Here is a 14,187-nt window from a genome sequence, read left to right as displayed (position 1 = left end):
TTTTGATTCATGGTCAGTTGAACAAAGCAACTAACGGTGACATAAGATAACAGAAGGATACTAAAATCTCTATGTATAACCAGTTGAAAACAACTTCATCAGAACAACCTGACATAATGTTTGTGGAATAATCAAAACGCTCACTTCCATTTGAAGTAGGCACTAATGATGCTATTCAGAACGAAAATGGGATTTTCTCAAATGAACTATCCACTGCAGAAAACTCAACATGACTAGAAACTTCAATTCAATAAGTATCAGACTCAAATATAAATATTTTGATAACATGGAATTGCATTTAACAAAAAAGAAACTGCAGATAAAGGGATTTTATTTAGTCGCCTTATATTTAATGGAAAGTTAAATAACCTCCCTAATCTAGTCAAAATTAAAAAAACAGAAACTTTTGCTCAATTTTCATAAATTTAACCGAAAAGATTAACCGTTACATTAAAAAATTTTAATATATGATACAATTTATCTATTAAGTCTGGAAAAAAAACAGAAATAATCTCTCCATATTTGCTTTAATTGGAAATGAAATATATTCACTCGCAACTAGTCTTGAATGTAACCGCGTTGATATACTCTTGCAGCAAGAAGTTCAACTACTTTCTTAATATCGGTTCTTTGATGATAACAAAGATGTCGACCTCTAAGAAGTACACCATTATTTCAAATCAGATGATGACTATCATTTCAATAGGTATTCCAAAAGAATTTCCTCTACACTTAGGTGTCACTCAACTATTTCCACAATGTTCATTATGTACACACCGTTCCATACACTCAGTATAATACAAAACCAGATTATTTAAACGAATACACTAAGGACTAGTAATGGTGTTTATTTAGTAGATTATTTGCATTCATTTCCGATTTTTTATAATTTGTTTCTGCATGATATTGCAATGGAGACCTAAATGAATTAGACAGTTCACCAGAATTAAGGATTAGATCCGAAATTGTCTAACCAAGCTCATTTCAAGATTCTCTAGACACTGAAAAACGCTTTTCACGAATTCAGGTGAGGATAGGCTGTAAATATTTCATGTAGATTTTGGTTACTTGTAAGTAGCTTAAGACAAATCACTAAATTATTGTGAATGTTGTAGTGGTACCAGTTGCAAAATGCCTTTATAGCAATCTTTTTCCAAGATCGATTTTAAGCATGCAATTAATCGCAAACTTCTAATGTCGCTCACCAGAACCAGTTGAGTAGACTCCATAACCTTGATATCCTCTCTTTTACCTGCCAAATCTGCTCACTAACGATATACATGGACTGACCCAACTAGGTACTAATTAGACACTTAGTATTAACCACTATAATCTTGTCTAAGCATAAATTGCACTAGGACCACTAATCTAAGTGACTCGACTTCACGGAGCACTATTTTTATGTTAGATAGTTAGAGTTAATCGGTAAGAAGACCTGAATCAACATTCTTTACTAGTTGGCAATCATTATTAAGAAGTGTCTGTTATCTTAGGGAAATTTATTTCCTCCGAGGGATTCTAACACCTAATGTGAAAAAGTCATTATAGGCCATTTTTGCCGTAAGCTCCATTAGATTCACAAAGGCCAACGACTTCTCGCTGATAACCGTGATGATTATCTGCTGTGCATTCAAAGCATGATATTTGTAGATAACATTATATGTTCAGTGTTTACAGCCTAATTTTTAACAACTAATACGAGATAGTATGTAATTATGTTACAAAGTAAGTACGAAAATATACATTCATATTTATATTTATACATACTGAATAATATCTCTATTGGATACAGTTCCATTTATATGAATTTCATGAACAAAGGAGAGATTATACAGCTATCGTTAAACTCTGTTTACGCAATATTTAAAAATAGCCTGTGGTATCAACAATAACAGTGAACAGGTAAATACTGATTATATACAAATTTAAACAAATAAATTTATGACACTTGTTTTGACTGTTCTTTAACAGAATCAAAAAGCTGAAAACCATCTCCGTTTCGTATGTGTACACTAATAATAACATGAAGATGTGTATGAAAAGAAATGCAAAACGAAAAAATAAGTGTCTTATACTCTTTGAATTAAAATGAATGCTTCCGAAACAGAAATATGGGAATACGATCTTCTTTATATTCATACACGTCAGGATCGTTATATTTGTCGATATTATCAATTTTAATTGTTGTCTAGCAAACGACTAGTTGCAGGTCGAACTGAAATTAGAAAAAGTCATACAAAAATGCATACACAGTTCAATCTATAAACTAGGTTAAAACAAAGTTGAATTAGTGGAAATTTTATTCACAAAACTATCAACACAAATGATCTACAAGTTTGAAATATGCATCATCTACCGATGTAGGCTACAGACTTGAGTCCCACCCCACGTACTTCGGCTTGAACACATGGGTAGGATCACTAGCCTTCATAGCCAGTACGTCATTCAGTCAGTTACAATCAATGTAGAGCTTGACAACAAAGTGTTTTGCTTAAAGTTTCCGTAACACGCTACCACGAGATTAGATTAACAAGATAAATCGCGAAGAAGATCGAAATAATGTAGTAACATTGATACAAAGGAAGACTAACTATAGGAGATATGAATCGAAAGCAGAGAGTGAAAAAGTATGTATGAATGAATAGTGAAACTTAAAACATAAACAACGTTAATGTAACTGTACCATTGTGATTGATTTTGAGCTGCTACACAACATCTTCAACCAGTGATACGGCTATAATCATTATCTAATATAATAGCTCACGCCAACAGCTAATAACTTAATGGACTGACACCACATTTTGGTTTGGCTGCCCATAACTTCAGTTCAGCTTATTCCTACACGAACAATCACTCCCCATCAAGGAAGCCAATGGTAAAGCTCGCGTAAGGACAGAGAAGCCTGGTAGTCAGAGAGTGCTAATGAGCTGGAAGCAGCAGCTGCATCTGGTAACTGCCGGAAGCTCTTTCAACTTATCCGAGCCACTAGCAGCAAGAATTCACATGTGAGCGAAACAATCTGCGAAGATGACAGCATGCCAGTCACTAACATCCATCGACGTCTTGGACGATGAGCAGGATTCTTTGAAGGGAAGTTCAACCGGCCTGCTGCTCCGGCAACATCGACCAGACTATCCTGACCTCCATGGCCTGTGATGGCTGATCCGCCGAATGAGGCGGAAGTCCCCAAGGAACTCCAACTCTTGGAGCGCTACAAATCAACAGACCCAGATGACTTACCTCCGGCTCCTTTTAAAGATGCTCATGACTTTATGATTAAGGAACTGACAACGTCGTTTACAAACGTTTAGCAGTCAGAGTGTTCCAACATCATGGAATGAGTAGATAGTTGTCCCTACCTTTAAAAAGGGTTCACGTCGTTCCTGTAACAACTATTGGGGGATAAGTCTACTTCCGATTGCGTCCAAACTATTGGCTACTGTCACATTTGGTAGGTTGTTCAAAACCCGAGAAAGATTGACTCACGAAGAGTAGGCTGGTTTTCGTTCTGACCGAGGATGTATTGATCATAGCTTCACCCTCTGCCAAATGTTAGAACACCGTCATATTTATCACAGGTCAACAATCGTAGTGTTTCTTGACATTACGCCTACCTTCGATTCGTTCAAAAGGAATGTTCTCTGGGATTGTCTATCAAAGAACGGTGTGCCTGAGAAGTGTATTAACAACTGAAAAGCCGTATATACAAACACCTCTCCACTGTTCAATTCAAGCAGTGGGGTTAGACATGGTCACGTAATCTCACCACTTCTCTTCAACCTTGCCATCGATGACGTTCAGGAAACAGCTTTGATGGATGCAGGTAATGGTCATGTGAATCTGTTGCCTGGAGAAAGACTTCTCGACCTTCAGTATACAGATGATATTGTCTTACTGTGCGATAATGCCAAAGCCATGCAATCCGCACTTAATCAGTTGGTAATTAATGTCCGTAGGTATGGTATGTGCTTTGCACCTTAAAAGTGCAAAGTACTTTTACACCACTGGCAGGATCCTGATCTTGCACTCACTCTTGGTAACTGCATAAGTGCAGGTGGTGGCATGAGTGATGAGATCGATGCACGTACAGTGAAAGCTAGAGTGGCTTATGCCAATCTGGGTCATCTTTGGCGCCTTCGTGATGTTAGTCTGACTGTAAAAGGTCAGATCTACAGCGCGTCGGTGAAAGCAGTTTTGCTCTATGCTTTTCAAACCTGACCTCTCCGAGTTGAGGATGTTAGACGACTTCCGGTGTTTGATCATCGTTGTCTCCGTAGGAATACTAACACCCAGTAACAACATCATGTTAGTAATACACAGGTTCGGCATCGTGTGTCCGGGTGCAGAGACGATAATCCAATTGGTGTCATCATCTTGAAACATCGACTTTCGGTGGATTGGACATGTTCCACGAATGTCGTTCCAGAGAATTCCATGTCGTGCATGATTTTCTGACGTTGGGACTGGTTGGAAAAAGCGGAGAGACTATCTGTGTATGATACGGTGTCGTGTGAAAGAAAGCTGTACAGGACTGGCTTCTGTTGGACCTTCATGACTCCCCAGTTGGGGTCCTAGAGATGGCTAGAGACGTTATCAGATATGGCTCAGAATAGAAGCTAGTGACGATCCTGCTGTAACTTTATTTTACTGTCGTCATAAAAAACGGACGTAATTTCTCTAACTGAAGGAATTCTTTCTGGTTGTGCCTTCCCGTTTCTCCTATTATTATTATTATTACACTAACATACATTAATCTGTAGTTGTTATTATTCCTCTTTTTTTTCTTATACGCATCCTACCTTCTTTTTATTTTCCCATTCTCATTGTTTTGTGCGGCGCATATATATTTGGTACCCCCTTGAACCAATATTTGTGTTCAAATAAATAAATAATAAGATTTGTCTCATTCTTCTACTTATAATAGTATTTTTTTCATCTCATTGTTAACTTTTATTATAAACCCTCCTTTCTAAAAACTTTACTGCACATTATTTACTAATTCTCAAAGAGTAATAACTAATTTATTTCCGCCAACTGTTAATATTATTCTCGTTTGAAATAGCCATGGGTTGTTTTTTCATATACAGGACAATAATTTAGCTCTTATTCACTTAGTTCAAAAACGAAATCTTTTATCTATATTGTTGACAATGTAAATAACATCCAGTCACCTGTTGTTTAAATGTTCTTAAACTCTTTGCAGTTATTGCATTCACTTCAATAATGTCTTGAAAATATATCCCATTTTTTAATTTAAAGCTCTTTGTGAATAATTCGATGATACAAACATAATCCTTGTAAGGATTTCACACTTATCAGTAAAAAGATATACAGTGAATTTAAGTAGGAAACTTTTTTACTTTAGCTCCAGCTTGACACTACATGTGTTTTAAAACTGTCTATGACTATATCACAAACTCAGGTAAACAAATATGAATGATCAATAAATTTGTTCGTTGATAATTTCAAACATGTAGACATACCTATGGCCTAAGTAATATATAATCCGTCTTCGAAGTATACTGTAGATAACATTTGCAGAGTATTATTCATACGTAAGGGTTTGAGTTTTCATATTGTTAGTATTATGCACTGCAGTTGACCGGTCTTTATTGACACATGTGAATTCTGAGCGGATTACCTCAATACTGGCCTTAAGTTATAAGTTTTAGTAAAATTGGATTGCAGCTAGCAATGGGATCCACAACACGCGTTCCATTAAAATTGGGACTAGTCAGCTGAATGTATCTGAAGCTTAGTGTTGATGTATGTACTTAGAATTGAATCCTATACCTTTCGCTTCAAACTTCATATCCGTTAAACAAAGTTGATGGTGATGTAGACTCAAAAGTTTAGCGAAGGACGCGCTAACGCTTGAAGTTATTCGGTCCGAGTTTTAGTGTAACGATCAACACTGAATGAAGGTGCAGACAGCTGACAAGTCTAAAACAGAACGAAAAGCTTGTTATGGATTCCACTGTAAGCCATATTTCACTTTTACCAGAACATTTTTGAACCTGATCAAAAACACAAATATGTTATTTTAATCATATAGACTTGGAGATTTTTCATAAAGTATTACAAGTCTAAATTACTTAATAAAGCTCTCAACCAATGTTTTAATTACCATTGATTATTGAAACAATGATTGAGAAAAGGATAACAAAATGTTACTGATAATGATTAAGACAATATACAAATCAAAATAACACTTTATGGGTATCAATACCAAGGTTGGACTTGATAGTTTCAAATAAATTGAACGTTGGGTAGAAAGTTAATAATGAATATATTTTTTGTTATATCCCAACGAGTAGAAAAATTGTATTTCTGACGTCTCACGACTTAATATTTACTCTGAAGAGACGGCTTACATTAAGTCATGAAACGTCAGAAGTACAATTTTTCCTTTCATTGGGATATAACAAAAAACGTAGTTACTATCAAAATAACAACTGTAATAAAAAAGGATTTCTAATATAATTTCCTTTTTTTACTGATTACTTACTTGATATCACCGCTTCACTTAATTGTCGCTTTATTGTTATACCTGTTTTCGTAGCTGAAATATTATTGATGCTATTATTAGTAGCAGTAGTAACATTAGTAGTAGAAGTGAATGAAGACGACGGGACAGATATATGACGTTTACAATCATTTTTTGAAGATTGAGAAATAAATGCAGATAAATTTGGTTTATTGATAGAAATTGTAGTTGAACTATTATTGTTAGTAGAGTTACTTTTAAAAGATTCCGTTTTATGATTGGATGATTCAATTACTCGAGGTGTTTGCATAAGTTGAATATTTCTAAGAGGAGTAACCTCTAAATTAGATGAGGTTGGACTTTTAACTTCATTAATTATTATAGGTTTATTCACAAACGTTCGAACAGTTGACCTAGTTCCAATTAATGGAGTTTGACGTAATTGCTACATTGAATTGAATTTACAAAAAAAAACGAAATAAACACATAAAATAAGGAGATTAGTTTGAAACAAGGATATCATTTAAATTTCAGTTTGTTTCATGGTTATTCTGATACTTAAAACAACTGTATCAAATAAATGTGAATAACAAGTATTTAAAATGAAATATTATAAATTAACATTAAATAATTGGAAGAAAGGGGATTAATAATAAAGTAATTATTCGAAAATCAAGCAGTTGCTACGTTGCATAATATATACAAAGAGGAAAAAGAGCTAACAGAATATTTTGATGAATGGTCAGTAATATAGTAGTTATGTAAGAATCAAGAGACGAATGTAGAGAATGAGCAAAATACAAAAAAGAAGGAACACGAAAACTGTTTACCAAAGTTCTGCTACAGACTCCGCTATAAGATGGCCAAGGTAGCGAGAGTGGTTGTATAAAGTTCTTTTGGATACAAAGGTTAGCATTGTGAACATGGATTGCGATGGCTTCAGCAATGTGCAAAAGACGAACTCGTAAACCATGCGGCAAATTCGATGGAATATGGTAGATAACCTTAAAAGCTTTATTCAGTTCAACCTGATGACCTGTGTCCACTAAGTGAGCGAGAATAGAACTCTTAATCACTTTTACCTGTCCTTTGTTCAGCCACAACGGATGGTACCCCCTACATAACTGGCTCCAAAGGAGCAGTTGAATTGGTAAATACACATGGATGGGGCAAATTCAGGCAATGTTTTTACTAACCGTTTTTATTGTGGGGCGGTTTTAGAAGACAGTACTCAGTTTGGCTGCATTAAATGTTTTCTGTACTGCCTTTCTTAATCTCTGTGTCACGATTTCTTCCGTAGCATCATTTAGGAGTTGTAATTTTAAGAACAATACCTACTTCGGAAAGGTAGGTACCACTGCCCTTCTTTTCGTCTCCTTCATGTGTTTGTCGATGAATTTTATTGGGTATCCATTCTTACTAAGCAAGTTACGAATACTAACCAATTCATCTAAAATAATGCCATCCGAGCAAATCATTCTAGCACGATGAGTCAGGATCTTTACCAAGTTTCTTTTGTATATGATTGGTACTGCACTATAGAAATGAGTGTCTTGTCTAAATGTAGACTTTCTATGTAACCCTCTTTTTAATGTTCCATCAGCAGTCAGAATTGAAATTTTCATTATTTACTTTATCCTATACTACTGTTCGGCATATATATATATATATATATATATTTCATATTTATTTCATATTTTTTATTCCTGAACTACTAAGAATGACGTCTTTCGTAGAAACGATTAGACACCGCGAAGTTGTGCTTGCTTTTAAAATTGCTTTAAATGAAGCCTGGTTCAACGGCATTACAGTAAGTGCTTAAATAAGATATTCGTATGAAAAATAAATCTTACAAGAAGATTAAGTTTTATTAACAAGCACGTCTACCCTTGCACCCCACGTATTTCTTTTTTCAACACTTAATTATATATATATATATATATATATATATATATAATGAACACCAACTTACTTTAATGCGCTTACTAACACTTTCCCCATCGTTGGATATAGATACAGCGGGAGTTGTTTTATCGGCAACAGTAGCAGCCGCTAATGCCATTACTTCATCACGAGAAAGCATGACCACACGTCTTCGTGTTTCGGGTGCAGGAGACTTAATTAGCAAAAAGAGAAACAACGGGATTCTTCACATTTAATCTTAAAATCATAAGGCTAGTTATGTGGTTTCCCAGTAATATCATAAAGTCGAAAAATAAATACAATATACAATATTACAATGCAACTGTCATACAATACTTAGAATATTCATCTTAGAAGTTGAATTTTATTGTTAGAAAATATTAAATATAATTTAACATAGTAATCAACCTGCTGAACTCATTCTTGAGTTATATATTTCTCTGTGAGTGCTAGTGATACCGCCTGTTCAAACTGATATACGTAAGGCTATGTTCGAAATTGTCAGAATACAACAGTTTTAAGAATAAGGATGGACCTATTGCAAAGATGCTTTCACACCAAGCTGTCCTAAAAGAATTTCGTTCACTCCTTCAGACACACATAGATTCCACATAAACAAGTGATGAGACCCTTCTTAATATCAAAAACTGAAGCTCGAACTGTCTGTGGATTCGAACATTATTGTGGTGAAGTGCAGTGTCCGAGTTTGGTTTTGATACATAATCTTCCTATGCAAGGGCCCAACTGACTAATAGAGCGATGAAGAATTTTATAGACAAAACCGAATCGGCTTTTATGTACTCATTCATACTTACACTCCTTCAGAAAGTCAAACCATTTTTTGTTGGACTGCTAGTTGTTTGTAACAGAAATAAGGAAACACTGGAAACCGTTGTTTATTCAATGAGTTAATGTTAATCTTTTGAGATCTATCCCATACATATTGAATACTCAAATCACTACTTCTTAAATGTAAGGTTTTGCTAACCTACATATATTTTAAAACTCACTAGATTTGAAGAAAGTTCAAATTTTTCAAACCTATCTTTCCATTTCGATTAGAAGTGTTTGTGAAAAGAGAAAAACCAGATTGATGTATAAGTGAAATGAAGGCATAGTTTATAATTGCCATTCAGAGTGAAATTAAAGCTAAGTGGAATATTTACTAAACTTTTAAACATTGGATATAAATTCCACAACCACCGTAAAAACTAATTTTATCAGGGAATGCGGAAAGTCTCACTACCTTTGAAACAACGGACACACCATAATACAGTACACGTACTTCTAAAAAGTCATTTAATAATATACGTAACGAGTTACCGGATTCTCTGTTATACAGTGAAATTTTAAATATAAGCCACAATTTCTTTACAAAATAACATCTTGATCCCAATGGTTAGTGAGTTTGGATTACTAAAATGAATGAATGGAATATTGATGGATAGATTAACTTAATAATGTAATATGGTCGAGTGATAGTTACTCAGATATCTGAACAAACAAATACCAAAGACAAGGCCAGTAACCCGGAGAATAAATATTTTATCTAACTAAATAACAACCCTATATATCAAGAACCTACTTATCGCACACACAAGCATGTTTCTCACCAGCAAAAACAGCCTTCATTAAACTTTGTAAGAGCAACCTTGAATACCACTATTTAATGATGACCGATAAATCGAAAAGAAACTAACAAATTATTATAGGAATGTTAGGTTTATCATTAATCAGGGTCTTGGGCTTTATTAATAATCAGAAATGAACTTACAGCATTTTTAACCGGTAAGCAATTATTCTGAGCATGAGGATCCACACCATTTGTTACAACTCCCTGAGTTTCATACAAAATAAGTAAAATTATTTTACCTCGTCATTCATCAAATTATACAGAAAAGAGCACACAAAATGTTTAAGCTTTGAGTAGGATTTTTCACTGAGTTCAATATTCATTTCTTGTACAAACACTGACGTCAATTCATTTAGCGTGCATAAGCTACAGATAAAGTATATAACTGTTAAGAAATTAAACTTACGACAACAGTCGGGGATCTTCATTGAGTACAGTTAACAAGAATAATCTCATATGATCACGAATACGTGAACTCATGATTCGAAATCTCCCAGAAGTCTGCTAGATTTAGGGTAATAAGCAACTCCTAGTAATCTAAGTAGCTTTCAGTGATGTATCTAAAACTACAGAATAGTTTGATCAAAATTAAACATAATTTAATTGATTTCCATTTAAAAATGAGCTAGTGTTATGGTTAACACCAACTGAATTCCACTTATATAATCACTGCCAAGAAGGTCCTACTCACTGCCTTCTCGCACGGGGGTGCTGTTTACGAAATTAAGAGGATGAAAACCGGATGTCTGACTTTTAAACCAAGTTGGTGAGTTCGGAGGATCCACCTATGAGAGTTGGAAAACCCTGGTTTCAAAACAATGGTCACATGGGCTCCAGGATCCTGAGGGAACAAATGGCGTATGAACCAATTCTTCAAAACCGACTACCATAGGACACCAACTCCTGACGTCTCCTCACTGTCTTTTGGATTAGACCTCTAGGTCAAAGGCTCAGGAGGTGATTCCTAAGAAAACCACCTGCCCCCGTTCTGACACCCGCACAGTAACCCAGCACACACACAAATTCAATAATTTATGCGGCGTATTTATATTTTGGCTCCCCTTTGTACCAACGTTTGTGTTTAAACAAATAAATAAATTATACGTCAATGAATAGTCTTAAAGTCACTATAAATTCACATTCAGCTGTAGGATTACAGTCGAAATTTTCGAATTCAAGCTCAGAACTCCAAATTTCGGTTACGTTATATTCATCTGAGTCGACGGCGTATACACAAGATCGGCCGCCACAAGCAATGCATCAATCTCATGAGAACCATTGAATTTTCCAGTTATAACACAAGAATGCTTTACTCACTCGGATTTTCGCGAGTTAAATAGTGCTACAAGTGCTCTGATAAAGAGGAAGCGGATGCGAAATGAAGTATCTTGCATTTCTTGTCAATAAGGAGTTTGGAATCGGAAGGAGACGAGAACATAACTCGTTATAAAACTGAATAAAGCGAAGAGAGAGTACCAACTCGCCAGTATCGAACCAGAAAGATCCCACATTATTTCGTGTGGGAGGTGATACGATGCCCAAAGATTAATCCTAATAGTCATGTCTTAATTGATTAGAAAAAAGTGACTTACAAGCTCATTATTTTCAGATCGCCTATAACTTTTTACTACGTATATTTTGTCCCCATACTTTATATATAAGCATGTTATTTATTGAGTGAAAAACTATTCATCTGGTTATTAATCATTCGTGGGGTTAATTCAATTATACGGTAGCCATCACTCGGTCACATTATATGATTGAGTTCACCTATAGATTAGCATTCTATTCATTGGTTTCGATATTCGAAATTTCGTCCAACCTAATAACAGAAAATCACCATAACAACAGCAACAACCTAAACGGCAAACTAATGAAACCTGTGATTACATATAAAAGTTACTAGCCATTGATAACATCAAGGCGAAAAGATTGTCATCCTGTGACAACAAAGTCTTTTTAATACTACATGATCACCATACCTAAACTCTCCTAAAGTTAATTATTTTCTTATTTTACTACAAAGTTTGGATTCTCACGAAAAATAATTGTTTTTCGAAAGGATCATCCTCATAGAAAACAAAACTATATGTTTCATACTACCATTGGTAATCTCGAGAAACAAATGAAATGTCATCACTTCTAATGGTTAATATCTGAGTAGCAGCTAGTGACTTGATATCTAGGTTAGCCTACAAGAATCTGAAAAAGAGAAACTTTAATGATTACAGATGAATCGAATGTTTTTTAATAAATATAAATACTGCTTGAAATGGGGAAAATAAGTTGTATTCTACACAACTCTTCCGTGGAAAACAGACATGTTTAGGGTAATGTTAACTTTATGCATAAATAAATATGCATTTATGTTACTTCTTCACTACGTAGTTATCTTATGGAGATTTTTCACCATATTAAATCTTACATCAAGTCAGATTTGGGAAATCTCGAAACACAACAAAAATATCAACTAACCTACGTACAACATTCGAATATCATGTCTTATTGCCCATGATGTCAATAGGTTCCCTTCTGAAAATTATATAAAAGCAATCTTTACTGTTTGAGGTCACTGATAACGATAAGCTCATGTATATACACGAAGTCCGAACTCATATGTTAAAAGATGTCCTATCGCACAAAAAATAAAATTCATTTTGTTTATTCAAACACAAAAACATTGGTACGGAGGGGAGCCAAAATATAAATACGCCAAATAAATCATTGAATTTGTGTGTGTAGGGTTACTGTCCGTTTTTTATCCCCTCAATTTCGCAAACAATATCCCAGCCGAAACTTTACTTTGATGCACCACGGTTGTTACCGTATAGGCTAAAGTAGTCAGCAGTAATCATCTTGAAGAATTGAGAAAACGGACGTGATTCTTTTAATAAACGAAGGAAGTAATGATTACAAGAGGAATAAAGATGAAGAAACTTAATGATTATGAAAAAATTCTAGGCATCTAATAGAGTGATCATTTCTGACTGAAACACGCATACATTATTGAAGTTAATGTACGAAATCAATTGATTAGATCGTGTGAAGACATTTCCCAAAAATAAATATTATTCAGCCAGAAACCCCATTCTAAAATGTGGTGAGTTTTGATCTCTGATGGATTGATATGTTAAGGTTCACTGAAACAGAAAGAATGAGTTTAGCGTTCGATCCAACTTTTCGACATTCGGAAATCAAACTTACTGGGAGTAACGTATGTCCGATGAAAACACTCTGTTGTGGTTATTAGTTGATTTCATAGATAGAAAAAGATTGTTCTTATACTTCATCATAATCAAATTATAGTATGGTAGAGTATTTTAACTTTATCGGTAGTAAACAGATCTTTCTCGCATATGATTTGTGTCAGAAATATTGAATGCCCTAGTACGGCCGAGAGTAAGGAGGGCCCACCCTCTCTTGAAATGCTCTCACATGGCCACGCGTATACAGCCTCTGTCAGAGAAGTCCTACTCACTGCCTTCTCGTGTTGTTTATGAAATTGAGAGGACGAAAAGCGAATGGCCGGCGCATTAACCAGGCCAGTGGACACGGTGAGTCCACTTAGGGGAGTTGGGAAACCCCGATTCCAAACCAGTGGTGCACAAGGGCTCCAGTATCCTGAGGGAATAAAAGGCGCATGAACCAAGTTTATTTATTTATTTAAACACATAAATATTGATACAAAGGGGCACCAGATGTATATGCTCCGCACAAATCTCATTTGATTTGTGTGAGGGTTGTGATACTGCCCAGATGCCCAAACTGAAGCAGGTGGTTTTCTTAGGGGGCCACACCCGGAGCCTTCGACCTAAAGGCCTAATCCACAAGGCAATGGAGCAACGTCAGCAGATGCAGTACTTCTAACTATGCGAGATATTATTTTTCAATTTCATTCACTGAACAAAAAATAATCATAATTAACCTTTCAATCAAACTGATCTGAATTCATCCCAATACACTAACACGCATGTAAAAACCAACAACTAAATAAACATACAAATCAATCATTTCTTTTTATTGTTCATTTTTATTTACACTTAAATGAATCACACGCAACATCAATAATCAAACTTGATAATTTATTGAAAGCGATCAATAAGAAAAGAAAACAAACACCTAAACTATTTATCTCTTATGCTTG

General features: G+C 35.0%; 1 protein-coding gene across 1 annotated transcript in view; it reads right to left on the bottom strand.

The window, feature by feature from the left end:
* Positions 1 to 1,738: 1,738 nt before the first annotated feature.
* Smp_176380 (hypothetical protein) overlaps positions 1,739 to 14,187 on the bottom strand; it is an 18,866-nt gene continuing 6,417 nt past the window's right edge. Inside the window, exons 3-8 of the mRNA XM_018794547.1 lie at positions 10,450 to 10,609; positions 10,283 to 10,409; positions 10,185 to 10,247; positions 8,460 to 8,603; positions 6,509 to 6,932; positions 1,739 to 2,215 (exon numbers count right to left, since the gene is read on the bottom strand). Of these exons, the coding sequence (XP_018648949.1) occupies positions 2,178 to 2,215; positions 6,509 to 6,932; positions 8,460 to 8,603; positions 10,185 to 10,247; positions 10,283 to 10,409; positions 10,450 to 10,523 (870 nt within the window). The 5' untranslated portion in view covers positions 10,524 to 10,609 and the 3' untranslated portion in view covers positions 1,739 to 2,177. The remainder of the gene's footprint in view (positions 2,216 to 6,508; positions 6,933 to 8,459; positions 8,604 to 10,184; positions 10,248 to 10,282; positions 10,410 to 10,449; positions 10,610 to 14,187) is intronic.

The sequence above is a fragment of the Schistosoma mansoni genome, chromosome 1 (assembly GCF_000237925.1).
Source record: "Schistosoma mansoni strain Puerto Rico chromosome 1, complete genome".
Lineage (NCBI taxonomy): Eukaryota > Metazoa > Platyhelminthes > Trematoda > Strigeidida > Schistosomatidae > Schistosoma > Schistosoma mansoni.
The sequence above is the reverse complement of the archived record's forward strand: the minus strand, read 5'-3'. Positions and strand labels throughout refer to the sequence as shown.